A 19,251-nucleotide genomic window follows, 5' to 3' on the forward strand; every position below is an offset into this window, starting at 1 on the left:
TCTGAGATATCTATTTATAGTGAACTATAACCTACCTCCCTCCAGCTTACACAGATCAGAGCGTAACGCGCGTTAACCACCTGAGCTACCTCACCACGACTGAAAGTTGTAGCCTCCTGGTAAAATAGTGTTAGCGGCAACAAAGGCATAACTCCTCTGAGCCAATCCGTTTGCACCGGAATATGAGGCGCGGGCTACATAGATATTTGAGCTTGAGGTTAATGTGGGTAAGACCAAGTTCATGGTCCTTCGTGGATCTCGTCCTGTCAAAACCAGGGTAGAAATGGGAGGTGCAACGTTGGAACAGACCCCCACTTTCACCTATTTGGGGGTAACATTCAGCGATAATTTAAGTTGGAGGCCCCAGATTGACCTCCTCTGCCTTAAGCACTCACAATTAGGTGGAGCCCTGCTTAAAGAACACAGTTTATCCTGTACCAAACCTGTAGCACCGTTGATAAAAATCTATGGGTCCAAAATTCTCCCAGCAGTCATGTATGGTGCTGAGTTATGGGGGGTTCAGCAAATTGGACCCTCTGAGGGTGGCCCAAAACAACTTCCTGAGGTCTTTAGTAGGGTTACCTACATCTGCCCCACGTATTCCCCTGCTTTATGATCTAGGATGTCAGCCCATTGAAGATATGATCCGGTATAGGCCCTTGGCGTTCTGGCGTCGCCTATGGACCACCCCGGAGCGATCTCTTTATGCAAGGGCAATGCTAGAGGTAAAAGATATGAGGGGTTCCCATTGAATAAGCTGGCTGTCAGAAATTAAATCTATTCTGACTGACATGGGTATGGGCGATCTGTGGTCTAACCCCGTGTCGGCCGTTTTTCCCCCTAAAAAAATCTTTAGGGATTCCTATTGGCATTGGTCCTTGCATAAACGTTATTCTTCCTCGACTGACAGCTCTTTGACCACAAGTTATCTGTCTATTAAGGATCAACCTTCTCTTGAGGCATACTGGGATGTAATAACTAAGAAGCTGGACCGGAAATTATATCACCAATTTAGAACCGGGTCCCTCCCATAATGCTCTTTTACTTCAAGCTGGTCTATTAATGGTAATGACAAATGTCCAACGTGTAAGAACCTGGTTGAATCAGACGATCACTTTTTATTTGTCTGTCCAGAATATGTCCAACCCAGAAGAGTCTGGTTGCGGCCTGTGTGTCGTGAACTAGGTGTTAGATCAGCCCAGGCCGCTAGAAGGATTCTTAAGACAGACACGTCCCCTTTCGTGGTCATTGGTCTAGCTAAATATATTAGCTGGGCCTGGCTTCTGCGGAGTAGATGCAAATCTCTTAATCCCCCGCCCTCTATTATTGAAGCATAGCATCACTTATTTTTATGGTCTATGTTTTATTCAATTACAAGTCATTGTTCCTGAATTGTTTAATATTCTTTTATTCCTGTTTTTAAACTGTTATTTATTTATCAAACGGTTTATAAGTCTATGATGTAAAAAACTGTATTCTATTTTTTAAATGCATTATTAATTATGTCTTTCAAGATGAAATATTCGAAATAAAGACTACTTTGACTTGACTTGATATTTGTAGTATGCACATTAACCCGCAACGTAATTTAATGAGACGGAACCTCGCGCAGGAGCATTCACCCCGAGAACTCCATAGTTCAGAAAGTAGAAGAAATAAATAACAGTAGGAGATATAAAAACCCGAGACCCCCAGAAGGAACTATTTACGGGGGCGACAAAAGAATACGAGGGGCTCAGGTCGAACAACGTCAGGGGGGCCTCGGTTTTGGAACGCCCGGACCTTGCGAGCTCGTACCTCTCCGGCAGCCACTTGAGGTGCTCGGGCTGGGGTCTCCGAGTCTTGATGCAGATCGCAGGCCGAGAACTGCCACTTCCTTTTTCCTCCTCAAAAAATGGGGAAAAAATGCATCTCCAGGCCTCGGATATTAAAGAAGTAACCCTCGCATGAAAAGCCTTCGGAACTCTACAAGGATACCAGCACATCTTTGGGAATTTCCGCTTGGATGAAAACCCACACATTTCAACCGGATTAAAACGAAGGAATTTCAGACTCATTAAAACAAAGGAGTCTCAAAAGGATCGCAAAATCCTCCCGCGATCCTTGCCGGTCTGGAAAAGTGACCCTAGCAGAAAGCTCTACCCAGATAAACGAGCACCAGTTTGCGGTGGTGGGACACGATGGAAGCCTCTCAGAGAAGGGGGGCTCGAGCGTGTGGCAAGGACACAACGCACGCATGACGAACAACAGACGGGTGGGCGGGCCTAAGGAAGACAGGCTCTCAGAGAAGGGAGGCTCGAGCGTGAGGCAAGGACACAACTCAGGCATGACGAGCAACAGACGATGGGTGGGCGGGGCCTAAGGGAGACAGGGTGTGCACCAGCCCCACTTCCAAAGAAGCCTGACAGAAAACCAACGACAATAGATCTCGCAAGCGAGTAGAGCATGCGCTGCAACACTAGGCGAGACCTGACAAGCGGGCAGCGCATGCGCTGCAACGCTAGGCGAGACCTAAAAAGGAAGCAAGAAGACAGACTGTGTGACGCATAGTTGAAACAGTCTTGAGGAGGGCCTTAGCGACATGCATAATGTGCTGCAGTTTTATAACAGTGATTGAATTTAAGTGGGATGGCACATATTTCAATTATTCTCTATAGCTTTAGTATGTACACTAAGCCTACTTAGATTATACAACATAAAAATGAAAGTGGTTAATATTTTGTGTCAAGCCAGAAACTGTACTTATTTGCTGATCGCATTAAATTGCCTCCTCTCAAAGCAGTGTAAAAAAACGGCCATTGTTCCTTGCGAGGTAGATACAATTTTTGGCAAAAAAATTAAATCTATAGGCATCCTCACTAACCATTCTGCTCATTGTTGCCCTCCCTCAGCACTCGCCTTTGTCCAAGTGTGCCTGCCAGTGTGCAACTCAGTTAAAATCCTCCGAATACCAGCCTTAGCTTGGCAGCCTACTTGGTGCTAGCGCCAGAACTCTAGGAAAGACAACTTCACTGTGCTTCATGTGTGGATATTAGCAGCGCTTCCTAACACACTGGAACTCATGCCTGGTCCTTCCCTATTAGCTGTAAATTATTTTCATTTGGTTTTTCACCAGTACTGTATTTCTCCATGTGTGCAATATGCACAACACGTAATTGTGATCAAGTTTTGAAATGTCACTTGACCAGTTCAATCCGAGGCCGTCAGCTGGCATGAAAATTTGCCTCTCTATCTTCTTTTTTGAAGTTAAGAGAACCCTCACATTAGTTGTTTACAACTGTTCCTTGCCATTTGAAACAAAAACCGAAATGTAAAAATGTATTGATTAATAAAAGGGGGATGAGAGAAGGTTGTATCTCAAATTTAAGTCAGCGATAGAGACACAGTAGTTATGGTTTAGCTTCACTTTTCATTACACTAAAAAGGAGTTTGCTAATAATGTTGCTACCTTTTGATAAATCTGCATAACATTTGGCACAAAAATATTCAAACTAGCTAAGTTTTCGCATGTAAACTTTCATGCAGATCTGTTTGGTGGGAAATATTAAAGAGAGGAAAAGTTGCATGTCACAATCTACTTTCATTACGATTTTTTTGCTCTGTTCTACATGAAAATCCACTGATGGATTCACACCAAAACATGACCTAAAACTATTCAGCCTCAACTTTATTCAATCAACAAGAATAATAAAGAGACAGACAAATAAATATAAAACATCGAGGGACACCTAAAAATAAACAACTCCATACATCTCAATAAAAGTGCCAATACTTTATGGTTTAAAGGGAGAAATAGTCAAATTAAAATTACAAAGAAATGCCTACAATTGGCTGTATAAGCAAACCCTCTGGCCTCAATTTAGCTGTAAGATGAAACTCTTCCATTTCCTCCCGCTTTACTTCACCAGTGCAAAAAAGAATTTACATTTAGTACATAAAATCCCTCCCACCCAAATAAGGGACAATTACTTATACTCCTTTGTATAATTTCTAGGCTTTTTAGATGCAAGGGAGGACAGCACTACTAAAAGACGTTTATACCAAGGATTAGGTCAATATGGTACGAGCCACATACGTAAGTTTAACACATCACAAAATCAACGGATCACCAGTTCCCTCCTGTGTGGTTGTCATATTAGGTCTATATCCTATGCTCGAATGCACTTAGATTGTCAGATCCTGGTTGCCAAAAGGTACCTTGCAACCACGAAGACCACCAGCCTGGAACTGTCAGTTCTTAAGATTCTAAGTGCACCCAGTTACTTCCTTACACCCAGGATCCTACACAGCAACAATTGCAATCTTCTTCTCTGTGGGTCATATCATAGACAAAAAAATAGCAATTGTGATATGGTCTCTGGTTGACCTCTACACACCGGAAACTCATCACAGTTGTTTTTCACAATGGCCCGTTTAACACAATCATTTCTATTAGGGAGACTGGTAGCTGAATTGAAAGAACAATTTTCGAGCTGGAGGGGGGTAATCTCATCAATCCTCACCTCATACCTTGGTAAAATGTTAAAATTCATAAACTCCAAGGTAAGGGAGCCCTCACATCTCCGAAGTGTTTGCACAGATATCTGCTCCCAATAGGCTAACTTAGTAGCCATTTTACAGACGGCACAAAACTCTGGTGCCGCCCAGAACCTCTCCATCCCGAACTTCCTGAGCACAGACCTTACATGCATAAACCAAGGTATATCTTAGGTCCTAGATAGGGCCAGGAGATCCTTTTGGATTTCTCTATATGCTCCTAGAGCAGGCAAAGTCCAAATCTTAAACCAATAAAACGGGGGCCTTAGTTCAGCCTTCCAGGAAATTTTCCTAAAAGCCAGATCTAGATATAAGAGTATCAGTAGTGTGCTTTTGCAGAGAGCAAAGAGGGACCTGATAAACCTATTTTCTGTTGATGTTAAAATATTACAGTTTGAATGGCTCCAGATCTCAGCACCGTACAAAATAACTCCCCGTACTTTTACATTATAAATCTCAATCGCAGGGGCAGATTTCTTGGAGACAGTTCTACTAACAATCTTGGCCACTCTTGCCGAATAATGAATCAGCGAGCAAACTGACTTTTTGACCTGCATTGACCAATCCAAATTTGGTGTCGATCTTATCCCGAAGTAATAAAAGTTAGAGACCTGCTCTGTCGGGTCTGAATCAATGTACAGCTTACATTTGTACTTTTTGTTTTAGAGCTGTTAAGTTCAAGCCCACGCGCTTGGAAAACAAAGTTAACGTTTTAAAGGAGTTGCTGGAGTCCTCCAAGTGATTTGGAAATCAGGAGAGTGTCGTCCGCAAAAGGTAACCCAGGCACTCTCCTGACTCCCACCTTGGATGCATCACAACCATCTCTGTCCAACTGATTTATTACATCATTTATATACAATGAGAATAGAATGGGGGCCAGGAATCATCCATGCCTAACCCCCTGCCGGATGCCTATTGGAGAGGTGATCTGCCCCTGGTCCCATAATCTAACTCTTGCATAGTTATCTTCATGAATCTATACCGCATAAAACTCTTCATAATAGGATCGCTTTGTGGTTTGGTGCATATCCATTCAGTCAGTTTGGGGCTATTTGTATTACAAAAGTTGGTGGGCTTTAAAGGCCCAAATTTGAAAAATAAATAAACTGAATCAGCCAAAGGCCATTTTTTCCCTTTTGCTTAATGCATTATTTGCAGGCCATTAGAGAACCCTGAACAATCGAGACATGATGACTGGCTGGCAGCAACTGAACATTTCTTCTTGAAACTGCCATTCCAATATGCCAGGTACCAAACCCTGTGTTCCAGAAAATAAATCAGAGGTCATAGAAGGGGGGCGTAGGGAGCATTTTCTGTCCCCTGGAAGACCGTGGCTATCCTAGAGGGGTACTAGTTCCCAAAATAAAAATAAAAGCCTAGTTTTTGTATTGAGGTCGACAGATTTTGATTTGGGTCAGCTAATTCTTTTTAAATTCTTTTTTTGTTGTTGCGAGTTCTGAAAAAAGAAATAAACTTAATAATATGCCAATGCACAGTCAAAGACTGTGTGCAGTGAGTACTGTGGACACCGGGGCGGTGCAGGGCTTGACTGTACCCAGTTCCTGCACCCAGAGCCTACTGTGCATGACTGAAGGCCATGTGCATTGGGTTGGGAATTCAGGGGCTGATGCAGTAGTGCTACAGGGCCTGATGCAGTAGTGCTACAGGGCCTAGCTGCAGAAAAAACTCATATCTGGCTTCAGGCCAGAGCTTGCTAACAGAGACTGACTTATATGTCCAAATGAGTATGCAGTGATTTTGATGGTACAGGGGCTGACACAAGACCTGGCCACAGACCCGGTCCTGTAACAAGAGGTCACAGTGAACGGCCAAATTTCCTGTGAAGTGTGCTTAGAGGCATGGGGCGTTGTGGTGCTTCTGCACTCAGAGTGGGCTGCACCTAGTGGTCTAGGTGATGAAAGGAAGTGGTGCAAGGTCCTTTGCCCAGACCAAACCAAAGGCCTGTGCTGAGGCTTCACTAGCCTGGGGGCTGATGCATGGTTAGGGGGCATCAGTAACTCGGAAGGTGGCAGAATACTCCAGATAAGGACATTTTGGGGAATAACATAATGTTTCCCAGTACGTTACTGGGAGACTTTGCCTGCAGGAGGCGATGTCGTCCGGTGAAAGAGTACCAATCCGTGGAGTGGCTGCTGATCTTGTAATCTTGATGAGGCCTTTAAAGCATTTTACTGGTCCCAATTTAGATACACTCACACTCGTCAGAACATATGTCTGTGCCAACAAAAGAACGTGGGCATATGAGAGGGATCATTAGACCAGAAAAGTGAAGCTGGCAGAGAGGCCAGTGGCTGTTATCCACAAGCAGCCCTGATTCATAGTATCAAAGCAGAATTGTTACAAACAATGGTTGGAGACAAAGCTTACTGTTTAAAACTTGGCGAGTGTGGGTGAGTGATACTCCAACCCCGTATACACTGAGTAAATCAGAGAGCCGGAAAGGCTGGCAGTCCTTGAAGAGTACCAGCACTATCTGGAGAGAGAAGTATCACATGCACAGAGAATGCTCTACGATGCAGAGCACTGACGATGAATCTTATTTCCAAGCAAGTCATTTACTTTCACGTGGCTTGGTTGTCATGTTGTCAGGTAGAAACTACAACTCATTTCACAGACAGTGCATTGTGACAAAGCTTGAGATAGTTATCACACTCAGAGAAGTGTTGATGAACATATATTAATGATGCTCATCTCTTGTATGTTTAGTTTCAGGAATAACAAGTACCACATCAATGTACAGTGAGTTGTCACTAAGGTATAGCTGTTCACGGGTACTGTTAAATGCAGGCATTACGGCCTTTAATAAAGATACTTCTTGGTGCCTTTAGACAAACCACTACGAGTTGCGGACCTCTGTGCCCAGCACAATAAACAAGTCAGATCGGTGGCGTTCCAGTGTCTATTTTCTCATTTATCCTATCAGAGTTTCCTCGTTTTAACCACTGGCTCACATGTTGTTGTGCCTATGTACCTGGGTATAGGTGATGAGAGATGGATGGGTGCATCGCTATTGCTGGAACTCAAGTACAAGGTTAGTGATATCTGGCAGATTGCTCAGCCCACATTATCATCCAACTTGAATAATTGATTCTAACACTACTCTGTCTCAGCCAAGATTGAGACCCTGCATTCTGAATTAAAAGTAGTGAAACAAAGAGATTGATGGTATGTTAAAACCAGAAAATAAAGATGCAACTCAAATACCTTTGCCCTCGGATTACAAGAACACTGAATCATGGGGGTTACCACCTTCTTTAAGAGATACCAAGTTTCTTTATGGATTCCTGTTCAATGATGAGTCCAATAATATCATTAGCCCCACCAGTACGATTTCTTTTAGATCCAAAGCTGTTTGCATTATTCCTTAAACAGTATCAGTTAATGTTTTTGTTAAAACGTATGAATTTTCATAATGAACAAACCATGGGTGTATATGCATAGGAATGCGACAAATTGTAGCATGTCCTTGGTAGAGAGCAATAATAATTTGCTTCATTATGTTCCACATGCTGTGATCAAATGCAGAACTTTTTGACAGTAAAACACACATTCTTTATTTAGATAATGAGTTAACTTTGAAACGGCCTATAAGCTCTATTAAGTTATATTACCATATTTAATCATTTGGTAGTTGAAACTGGTTGTCAGGGGCCAATAAAGGTATCCTTACTCCATGAAGGGCTGTGACGTGAATGTAAGGATGCCTTGGCACAAGGCGTTAATCTTCCAACGGAGTGTGATGAGCACTTAGTTAGTAGTGTAAATGGAGTTGTTGTATTTCTGAGCCTAAGTGGTTAGATTGTGTAGGAGGGCCCATAACAGAAGAAGAGAAAGAAATACAACATGTATATAGTTTAATCTTACACTTTTGAAGGTCAGGTCCTTTTTATAAATGATGTAGAAGTACACCTAGGGCCTTTAAAAGTCTAGTGTTGGTAATGTTGTCCCACTGTAAGGCTGCAGCAAGCAGAAGACTGAAATCATCTGCAATGAGAGGAGCTGCCTTGTGGATAAAACAATGAAACCACTTCCCAGAGGGGTAATGAATACTATGCAGTCAGCTGTGACTCATTTAATAGTTCTCATGAAGATGATTTTTCCAGAAGGTCAGGAGAAGGTAGCTTTGGGGCTTTTTAGATCCTGGAGCCCCAGGAAATTAGGTTTGCTTAATTCTTGCAAATTCGAGGTTAAGGCAGTAGACAACAGTATTCCATCCTCTTCTGCTCAGGATTCATGCACACAAGAGCTTTTGGTTTCTTATGGATACCTTCATGAAAATAATTGTTTTGATTTGACAGATTCCCCTTAGTTCAGAGTAAACCTGGGAAAGCAGCGGCCGACCTTACACTGAAGATGTCAGTTAGTTCAAAGTAAGCCTAAGAATGCATTGGTTGAGCTTACATTATCCTTGTATTGACTGGGTTGGTGGGACAATACAATTGATTTAAGATTTTTGCCAAGCTAGTTGTATGGTGCTGTGTAACTCGAGAGATAGTTGCCCTTCCAATGTGCTTGCAGGATTAAGCACTTCACCAATCACTGGTTGTGCAAATTTTGTATATTTTGTGAAGTACTTGATAAGAAGACAATGGACGTGCGACCTCCATACAGGGGTTATGATGGTAAGATTGATTTGGAACCTGGTGCTGAAATGCTGTGTAGCCACGCATATGCACTCACTGTTTCACAAACAGAATAGATTGAACAATACATAGGAAAGCATTTGGTCACTGGGTCCCTTAGGTCCTTCCGAGTGCCCATCTTCATCTCCTCTATATTTTGTGCTTTTAAAATTGCGTGAATTGAGGGGGGTCTATTGACTACTGAGTCCTCTACAGAATCACAGTGCAGAATTGTCTTCCTTGGCCATTAATATCTGTTCTCTTGGGTCAAATTAGAAATGCAAAGATATTCAAAAATGTGGATCTCAAAGGAGCTTACCATTTAGTGAAGCGTCCGGAATGGAAATGAATTCAATACAACATGCTACACAATATTTGAGTTATTGCATACCTGGGCATGCCTTTTGGACTGTGCAATGATCCTGCAGCATTCTAGTGTTTTGTTGGTGAGGTACTGAGTGAATTTTTGGCCTTACTCTGTATTGTCTATTTAGATGCCATTTTGATATAATCAGGCTCCTTGGAAACTCAAATGCCAAGCGTTAAAGCAGTTTTGCAAGGAAGGAATTGCCTTATTTCATATATTTTTCAAGCTACTACTACAGAATTATGGGGTATATAATTATGCCTTAGGTTAATGAAAAGAAAGTGCCAGCAATTATTCAGTGACCCACACCAACTTCAGTAAAAGCTATTGAAAGTGCTTTGGCCAGTTTTTATAGGCTGTAAATTCAACTGTTTTCTCAAATTGAAAGATCCATTACCAAGTTTCTACTAGAGGGGACATATTTTGTATGTCCGGCAGAGGCAGGGCAGGCTTTTTGTTTTTTGAAAAAGTGATTTTCTAGTGCTCCTATTTTGTAACACCCCAATGTAGAATATACTTTTATTGTTGAGATGGATGCTTCATATCATGCTATGGGAGGTGTTCTATGTAAAAGAGTTCCAAAGTCTGCTCAGGTTCATCCAGTAACTTATTTTCTAAAACACTGTTAACAGCAGAGTTAAATTATACAATCACTGATAAGGAACTCATGGCTATTAACAGATCTTATGAGAAATGAAGGCATTATTTTTTAAGGCCAAACAAACTATTGAAGCGTATTTGGATGATAGACATTCGTAGTTCCTTAAGTCACCCAGAACACTTACTCCTAGGCAACTCAGACTGTCCTTGTTCTTTTCTGACTATGACTTTGACATTGATTCTGTGCCCAATAACTCTGTAACATCATTCTATTGCTTTAATCAATGTTGGATAACGTAGACAAGACTATGTCTATAAACTCAGCTAAAACAGCAAGAAGATAGACATTAAAAAGAAAGATGGATTATCAAGGAATGCTATATACTTGGCTTCTGTTCATTTAACAAAAAAGGAAATCAATTGACTTCATGATTGAAAGGTGGCTGGACATCCTGAAATAGCTAACACTAACACCAGAAATGAGATATTATTAGTGGCCAGGTCTATTAGCCGATGTTAAGAGTTATGTATAGACATGCTTACTTTTTACTTGGATTATGAGTTAACATAGAAAACCAGTGTTTTTTTGTGACCCTTAACTGCTATATCTAGACACTAGGATATTGTGTCAATTGATTTTATTGTGCAATTGTCTAAAAGCCAGGCTTGCACTTTAATGCTTGTGGCTGTCAGCCATTTGGCTAAGATTGATCATTTCATATCATCCCTTCGGGTTGCCTACTCATAAAGAAGTAGCATGGATTTTTGCACTACACAATATTACATGGTGATCAGGAGGTTCTGGATATGTAGTAGGGTCTCAATTTTGTACAAAATTCTGGTATGCTTTGTGTAAAGAGCTAAAGATTGAAGCTTGTTTGCCCACCAGTTACCATCCTCAGATGGATAGAAAGAAGGAAAGGTTGAACAGTATTTGAGATATCAAGCTTTGCTACGAGAGGAGGACTGGACTAAGACCTTGTAGTTAGACGAGTTAACATACAATAAAACTGACAATTCATGTATTTGAATCTCACCTTTCTTTTGGCTGTATCGCCATTATCCCCATATATTTCCTTTGGATCAGTCCTTGTCTACCTCTGTTCCGTCTGTGAAAGAACACTTAACTGATTCAGAAATTGGCGAAGGAAGAATTGGAAAATGCTAAAGATACTTATCAATTTAATGCTGATCGAAAGAGAAGTTCAGCACCCAAATATGGTGTTGCTGAGAAGTTATGGTTACTCACAAAATATTTCCATCTGAATGAATCTCATAGATGGCAACCTAAGTTTGTGGGCCCATTTATGAGTAACCAGATGGTAAATCCAATTACAGTAAAACAGAAATTATCTCAGTCTATGAACATTCACCAAGTTTTTCATACATTTTGGTTCAACCCACAGTCTGCCTACACTTCACATACTATGCCAGTCCTGGTGAATGCTGAAAGTTAATACAATGTACACTCAAATTATTTTAGATGTACAAATTATCAAAAACAAAGTTGCAATTTGTGATACATTGAAAGGGGGTTGACCTTGTGGAGTGACCATGTAAACCCACTTCTAGTCTTCATGTCCCACATCGGTTGGGAGAATTTTATGCAAAATATCCTGACAAACCAGGACCTCCACCGTCAAGACGTCAGCCTTTGTGGGGGTTGGGAGGGAGGAACTGTCAGGAAGCATGGCTGGAGAGATGTGGCTTACCACTTATGACTTGGGAGTGATACTTCAAACCTGCTACAACTAAGTACATTGCAAGGAAGGAAAGACTGTTGCCAGTATTTTCTAGACTTTCCATGCAAAGAGAAAACACTATGTGGCAGCGTCATGTTAATGAACTACATTTCCCCATAGGCCATGAATCCCACGTAGTTTGGAGACATGATGGCCATCTTGGATTCATGGGTAAAACTTTCCTCATGGCCCACAGCATTTTTGCTGGCCAATCGTGAAGTGTTCAGAACTTTTCTACATGGATCTTGCATTAATAAAAAAATAGCAAATGCACTGAGAATTCCAGTGGCATCCAATTATTCTTGCTGTACAACAGATTACAAACATTCATATTGTTCATTACACAGCCCACCCCAATAAAAAGACAGAACACCAAAATGTCATATCCTAAATCAATCTAAAGCAGGGTAAAGAAGATCTCCTTCTAGGCTTGGGCGCTTTCGCTTCCATTGGTAAGAACAATTAAGCTGGTTTAGATTTATGCAGATATAATATTATGAATTAATCTAATTGGTTCTATTAACTTTGTTTCTGAGAGAACCATTGTTTTAATTATTGCATATATTACCCAGGTTCTTCAGTTCACAGGGTAGATCCAGGTACTATTTCACATATACAAGTCTACATCACATAGCATAAAATATGCCTACATGACATGTGTCATGAAATCGGTGTCATTATGCCGCAGATAGCCACACAAAAGTCATTACAGTATTGGCATCATATTTGGACAAACTCCAACAGCACCATCTACATAAATATAATGTGTAACCTACTAAGGACGTCATGTTGACTGCCCTGTTATTTTCAGGAGGCAAAACTTCCTGAGGAAATGCAGATACCATGGAGTTCGGTTTTACTCCAGTGAGGTAATATCTCACCATTCGAGTTGTGCAGGTTGAAAAGCAAGCAAGATAAAGCAATGACATGGTGCGTTTCCTCATTTTCAAGGAGCAAATTTCGAAATATAGTGTTTTTACTCACAAAACATTTGCAACCTTTCACTTGAAATGTATGCAGGGAAAACTGGTGAGTGTCATCATTACTGACACACTCGGTATAATGCTCTAAGAATTCAAGGCTTGCATGCCTTTTCCAAATGCACATGTTAAGAAAACCTTAAAGACATACTAGACATAAATTTTGAATCTCTTTGGACTTCATCTGAGACACTGACTAGAAAGCATAAGATCCTCTTTCAAAGTAACTTATGGTCTCTGGTGGATACAAGAGAATGACATTACTGCTTTTAGCAGCAGTATGTGGCTTGCTTATTCTACCCATATTTAACGAATCAATGCTCCTTAAATTAAGATAATGATTTTTCCCATTGACATTACTGTTGATATGAGTGCCTTGATATAATTGTCAGACTGCAAATGTTGCCAGTTCTGCACTGAAGCCTCTGCTGCTCGGGAAGAATAATCTAAACATGGTACACTTCAATCTGCAGCCTTCTCAGATGAGAGAAATTAAATGAAATGGTATGCAGCTGTACCTCCAACCAAACTCTAAATCGAGCCTAAAGTGATCTGCCCAAGATGAAAAAATGTGGTCTAGCGTGGAAGTCATTATTCACACACAGTGTTGTACTCTTGATGCAGAAGTCTTAATCATAACCAGTAGACCAAATCTCCTCATCTTCCCCCAAGACTTCACCAGTACTTGACCCTGTGAAGCCAAAAGGATTAACAAGTTGAAGAGGGTGCATACTGCACAGTGGAAAAGTTCAGATCTCGAACTTTTTTTGGCTACTGTATTCTTAGAGACACTCCATTTTCACCTAAAAAATTCATGCGGTAATAGCTTTTCTTGTTCGCCCTCTTGAGCTAGGTTGGGTCCTTGCTGGTGCACATGAATAATGATTCTAGGGTGCGGTTAAAAATATCGAGATATGTCCCTCTTGGGCTAGTGTGTGTCCTTGATAGTGCACATAAAAAAATTATATGTTCAAATTATCGAATTATCTAAAGGAAGTCATGTATTCCCCTTTAATAAGGAAGTGGTGTGCTCCCCTTTTAAAATCCTCGAATCCCCGAATTTTTCACCCAAAAATAGTTGGATTTTTTAATGCACAATTGGACAGCACAAATCCGCCTGAAAGAGGAGAATTAAACACTGAACAAAGAGATATATCCTGATTTAGGACAGAGTCCCCAGGATGAATCAACCACAAATTTGTGTATCTACTACCTGCACCAAAAGTACCTGATGTAGAGTTAGGTTATATGGTGGGAGTCCTGACCTTGTTACTGTTCCAGCTCTACCATCCGACATGCCGAGGTGAAGAACTAACTCTATCAAAACTGTTGATATGTCAAATTCCCGATGCAGGCTGGCTGATCTACTGGTGTGTCTTGTCGAGGTACCTCTGTCTGCGATAACCATAGATACGGTGACTTTCATGATAGGGTAAGTCTACTGTTCCTAAAATACTGGGAAACTCGGTGCCTGGGCACTGAGACTGTGCGTCACTTTGAGGATATATTTTGAGGGCCTGCATATGGTAGTGGAAACTCCACGATCTAACACAGGCACTGTCTTAATTTCCACAAGAGTTTTCCATCCCCATGTGACTCTTTTAATGGTGAATAGAGCAATATTTGCTGAGAAACGTCTGCCCTCTTGAATCGACCGCCAAATATGGTGGAATTTCCTCTACGCTCTTGGCCAAAGAGAGAAATCCACTAGAATGATAGACAGGAGCTCCAGTGCTTAAACTCTAAATACATCTGGCCTGTTGGTGAGCCAAACTTGCTGCATAAAAATACAGTATCGGTAACTGAGTTGTCTTCTTTTTCCATGTAGCCACTTGAAATATGGTTAGGTGATGTTGTCTTACCATCAATTACAACGCCAACAGGCTTAGCTTTTCTACTGTAGCCACACAATGCATGCACAAACACAGTTTGCACACATGACTACAGAACAACACACCTACAGAAACCAATTTCCACAAAACCCCTTAGACTCACAGACATCCATGCACAAAGGCAAACATACAGACATCGCTGTACACAGACCAATAGTCATACATCACTCTGCTCTGCAGAGGTACATACTAATGTGATGATGGTGTACTCCCTTCTGCACAGGGAGCACATGTCCACACTGTAATGTACCAAGGGAGCTGCAGGTAATGTGTACCAGGCTAACATTAGTGAGTAGAATGTCCCTGCCCTGACAGTTAGTCAGCATACTACTGCTCAGTCAGCAGCACTGGATTCTGATGCACACCCAAATGACTGCATGCTGCAGATAAATAATGCTCTTGCGCACTGTGGCAGACTAAGAAGCACTGAAATATTACGTAGGCTGCCCCTGCGGAACTGCCTTTGCAATATATGGTGTTACAGTCAAAGTAGCTCGAAAACGATTATGTAAAGTGAATCATGTCGCCCCATTATGGAAAAGAAAATGGACGTGGGGGATTCCCCCTACCTCTCCCATCGTACGTTAGGCTTAACCACAATGCAAGCTCGAATGGTTCAATATGGGGCATTTATTTACGCCACATATATATTTAAAGGTTTACCAGCCATCACATCCTGAGAAACAAGAGATAATGAGGACTGCCTCGGATCTGACCAGGTTGACAGGTGAAGAGGAGAAATTAAAACTGAAAATGTCACTCTTATCGCCCACATTTACAAAGCACAAGAGATACAGATCTAATGTGGAACTCAGATTATTTGGTAAACTCCTCATTTTCCTACTTGTATATGATTTGTTGTATATTTCGGATGTCTCTGTACAATTGCTGCTTTATCCGGAATTCTTTCTGTCCCTTTCCAGAATTTGACTTGGTGGCAGATAATCACACTCTGCGTCACTATTGAGTGCAACACCTTTAGCCATACTTTGCAGGTAACCACGTGGATGAATGGAATAAAATACTCTCTCTTTATGATACTGAAGATTTGTATGTTTTTGTGTCGCTGCTCTAAAATGTTCTCTGCCTTTTCCGTGTTCCTCATGTGGAGCTATTTCATGCTATTTCATTTACTGTGCACTGTTAAAAAAATGTGATAAGGAAAGATGTAAGTAATGATGCACTCATCATATGACCGTGTTGACTTTGATTGGTAGGTAATTAGATTTAAAGAGTGCACTACACAAACATAATTTTGAAAAGGTACTGCAACATACATATCCAAACATTAACATATAGGGGCAGATTTATGAGCCCCTTGCGCCACTTTTGCGTCACTTTTCCCATGTTAAAAGTGATGCAAAAGTGGCGCAAGGGGCTCATAAATCTGCGACACACAAAACTTTCAAAGGAAGGGGTCCAAGGGAAAATGTTTAAAGACCTGCACAGTATAAAATCCCCAAATCAATTCACAAAATACAGAAGATACTGTGGGTCTAATGTTCAAAAATGAGTACACACACTGATGTGATAGAAAAAGTAGAGAGAAACCAAAGTAATTGTGTGAAACCTCAAAAAGGTTTAAGTTCCCATCACCCACCGAAGGTGGCTAATCATCATCTGGGAACTATGGACACTAGCAGGAGTACCAACCACTGTAGTTATTGTGGTGGTACCACGGCTGTCCCAGGTGTAAATGTAGAGTTATTTACAGGCGGTAGGGTGATGGTTGCAGTGCAAAAAAAGATAGTTGAAAAAGTGATGTTAAAAATGGCTAACAAGACACAATAAATTTTATTCTGACGCTGTCTTGGTGCCACTCTTAAAAATAGTGCATAGACAGCATACACAAATAACTGTCAGATCTTTGGTCTACATGTTTCGGCTACTGGACAAGGAAGTCCAAGCTCTCGTCAGGACCATATAGCGCTACTGCAAGTGGTGTGTAAAGAAATTAATCATATAACAGGGTACAAGGTTGGTATCCAATACAACCTGATAATGCCTGTCTGTCACGTTCGAACTGTTACAGGAAATATCTTGTCAAAAAAACCCGAATAGTTGTGGGTACGCACCTCGCCTCACCTGGCATCCAGCTCAGGAATTGAGGCACCGCTCTCTCCGTCGATACCCCGCTCAAAGGATCAGAGCTAGAATCTGCCCCATAGTGTTTTGAAATATTGTACGCTGCGGACTCTAATATTTGTCCTTAGCCTGTGCAGTTTGTTTTACTTTTCCTTGCGAAACAATGGTACATGAAATAAATCTTTCTAAAGGGGCAAGTCTTGAAAAAGCCAAGACCATTGTCGGGCAAAGGCATTCATGTAAATTAAACAGAACCCGATAGCACTCCTGCTTTTCAAAATGGTTGTTTTTGGGACATGAACTTGCCTTCAGCCCTGCTAAACCACTGAAAACAGCAGGTGTTTTGGTTAGTATGGAGTGCAGAAGCTAAACTCCATTCCTGACACAAGGAGCTAAAGCAATCACAAATCCAACAATCCCACTAACACGGTTGTCGGTTTCTTATATAGCCAAAAGGATTTTACCAATGTAATCTGAATGTAATATTTATAAAGTCACACCTAAAAAGACGTCACACTGAAACTTGAAAGGGAAAAAAATCAGTCTCAATGTTTTCTCTTTAGTCGGAGTAACCAGATGTTCCGGATTTGTCAGGTCAGTCTCACTCTTTCGCTGTTTGTCCCCGTATGTTTAGCACATATTACGGTTTTCAGAGGGTCAGCTGAGTAGAGAGGAAGGCAAGTTTTTATGTGTTCCAGCAAATGATTATTTATCAAGCCTTATCTATAACGAATGCAGTTAAATACAGATGATACTATGTAAGTGCTGCATATAATTACCTTCAGTTACTCATTGCCTATGTTTTATATAGTGGTGAGCGCTGTCAACTAAGTCATTCTGTGCCCCGTATTGGATGCAAAATTGTAGCCCTTCTTTCATGTTTGCAGAAAGTCGCGTTTTTAGGTTTTCCAAACATGGTGACCCTATCTTTAAGCACTTAAGATATTTAAGATATTTGCCCTAGTTTCATAGTGGTAGACACCAATGAGTATACTTCCCTAGACTGGATTTGATCTGCAATAAGTAAATGGGGCCTTCCTTTACACAAGTTCAAAACAAGTTTCCAATTTTCACATTAATGTACTGATATTTTAAAACACACCGTGAAATGCATCAAAAACGCGTTACAGCACTTCATACTCACCTCATCTGACTCCAGGTGGGACATATTTTCTTAAGTTTCGGTGTAATTCTCCAGATGTCTGATTAGTAATTGCCCTTATAATCGGCCACAGGATGAGATGCAACAACCCAGCAAGATATCTCCCTGTGTTCCTAAAAACAGAAGAAAGAGGAAAGGACCCAGACGAGAAGGTCTCATTCTACAATAAAAGAGACCAGACACACACACAGTGACCAATGACCTACTTCACAAATGAAACAAAGAAAGAAGAACCCAAGTAAATGCAGCTCCCCTCCCTACAAATAACACATAACGGAAAGATACATGGAACACGCGCTCAGGTACATGGTCCCCATTGACAACACAAAGGTGAAAGGTCACAGTTTCACACAGCTTACGTCAATCCTATCATAACACAAAGAAAGAGCCCAGACAAACACACAGCTCCTCCCCAGAGACCGCAAAGATTGCAGCTATCCCGCAGGCGCAGACGGGCCGATGACTGACTGCGCATGCTCAAAATACAGACACTTCCCTGAGTGCATGCTCAGTGGAGACGCTCGCCGAGCTCACCGAGATACTATTCCCATAGGACATGCCAAGGCAGAGTCAGGCTTTTCTGAAAAATAATTCCTGCTGATTGGCCTCAGTTGGGCGATGCTGTCACTGAGTATTTTTCAGTATGCAGTGTCTGATGTTCTGAGGATGTTCAGTAGAAACGAAATACAGCACTCCGGATGCCCTGTCCTCTTGGGCCTCTGGTCACAGACAGGAAGTTGATGCCTGCTGTGGAACGAGCACTACTCCTCCAAGATTTATGAGCCGCCGAACTGATACTGTTGGTTGTTTCGTCTGAAGTCGTTTATACTACGGATTTTCTATTTTAATAAACTACGCATTTATTCCGGCATCCTTTAAATTGGGGGTCAAGGTGTCGCAGAGGAAGGATTACGAGGGGCGGAGCTTGATTACCAGAGACAACAAAGACAAATGTGACAGCCAATTTGTTCTAGTTTACTTAATTTGTCACAAACAAGTTTAAGACACCTACTGCAAAGATTTTTGTGTGCCGAGCAATTTTGAGGGAATTATAATAAAGGTAAGATTACTCTGGCTGTTAACCCCTTCACTGCAAGGCCTCCCCAGTGCGAAGCTTTTTTGGGGGGCTATTTGGGGTAGTTCACGTTTAGGCCCCTGTAACTTTTTGTCCTGATAAGGTATTCACGTCAAATTTGCATCCCTTTCTTCCAACATCCTGGGGATTCTAAAGGTACCCAGGGTTT

General features: G+C 41.4%; 1 protein-coding gene across 2 annotated transcripts in view; it reads right to left on the reverse strand.

The window, feature by feature from the left end:
• LOC146866744 (uncharacterized) overlaps nt 1–18,437 on the reverse strand; it is an 84,220-nt gene extending 65,783 nt beyond the window's left edge. Inside the window, exon 1 of one of the 2 annotated variants that reach the window (XM_085601114.1) lies at nt 17,990–18,437. In XM_085601114.1, the coding sequence (XP_085457240.1) occupies nt 17,990–18,013 (24 nt within the window). In that variant the 5' untranslated portion in view covers nt 18,014–18,437. The remainder of the gene's footprint in view (nt 1–17,989) is intronic. The other variant, XM_085601125.1, reaches the window with a different exon arrangement.
• Nucleotides 18,438–19,251: the final 814 nt, after the last annotated feature.

This window comes from Triturus cristatus, chromosome 1_2, assembly GCF_964204655.1.
Source record: "Triturus cristatus chromosome 1_2, aTriCri1.1, whole genome shotgun sequence".
Classification (NCBI taxonomy): Eukaryota; Metazoa; Chordata; class Amphibia; order Caudata; family Salamandridae; genus Triturus; species Triturus cristatus.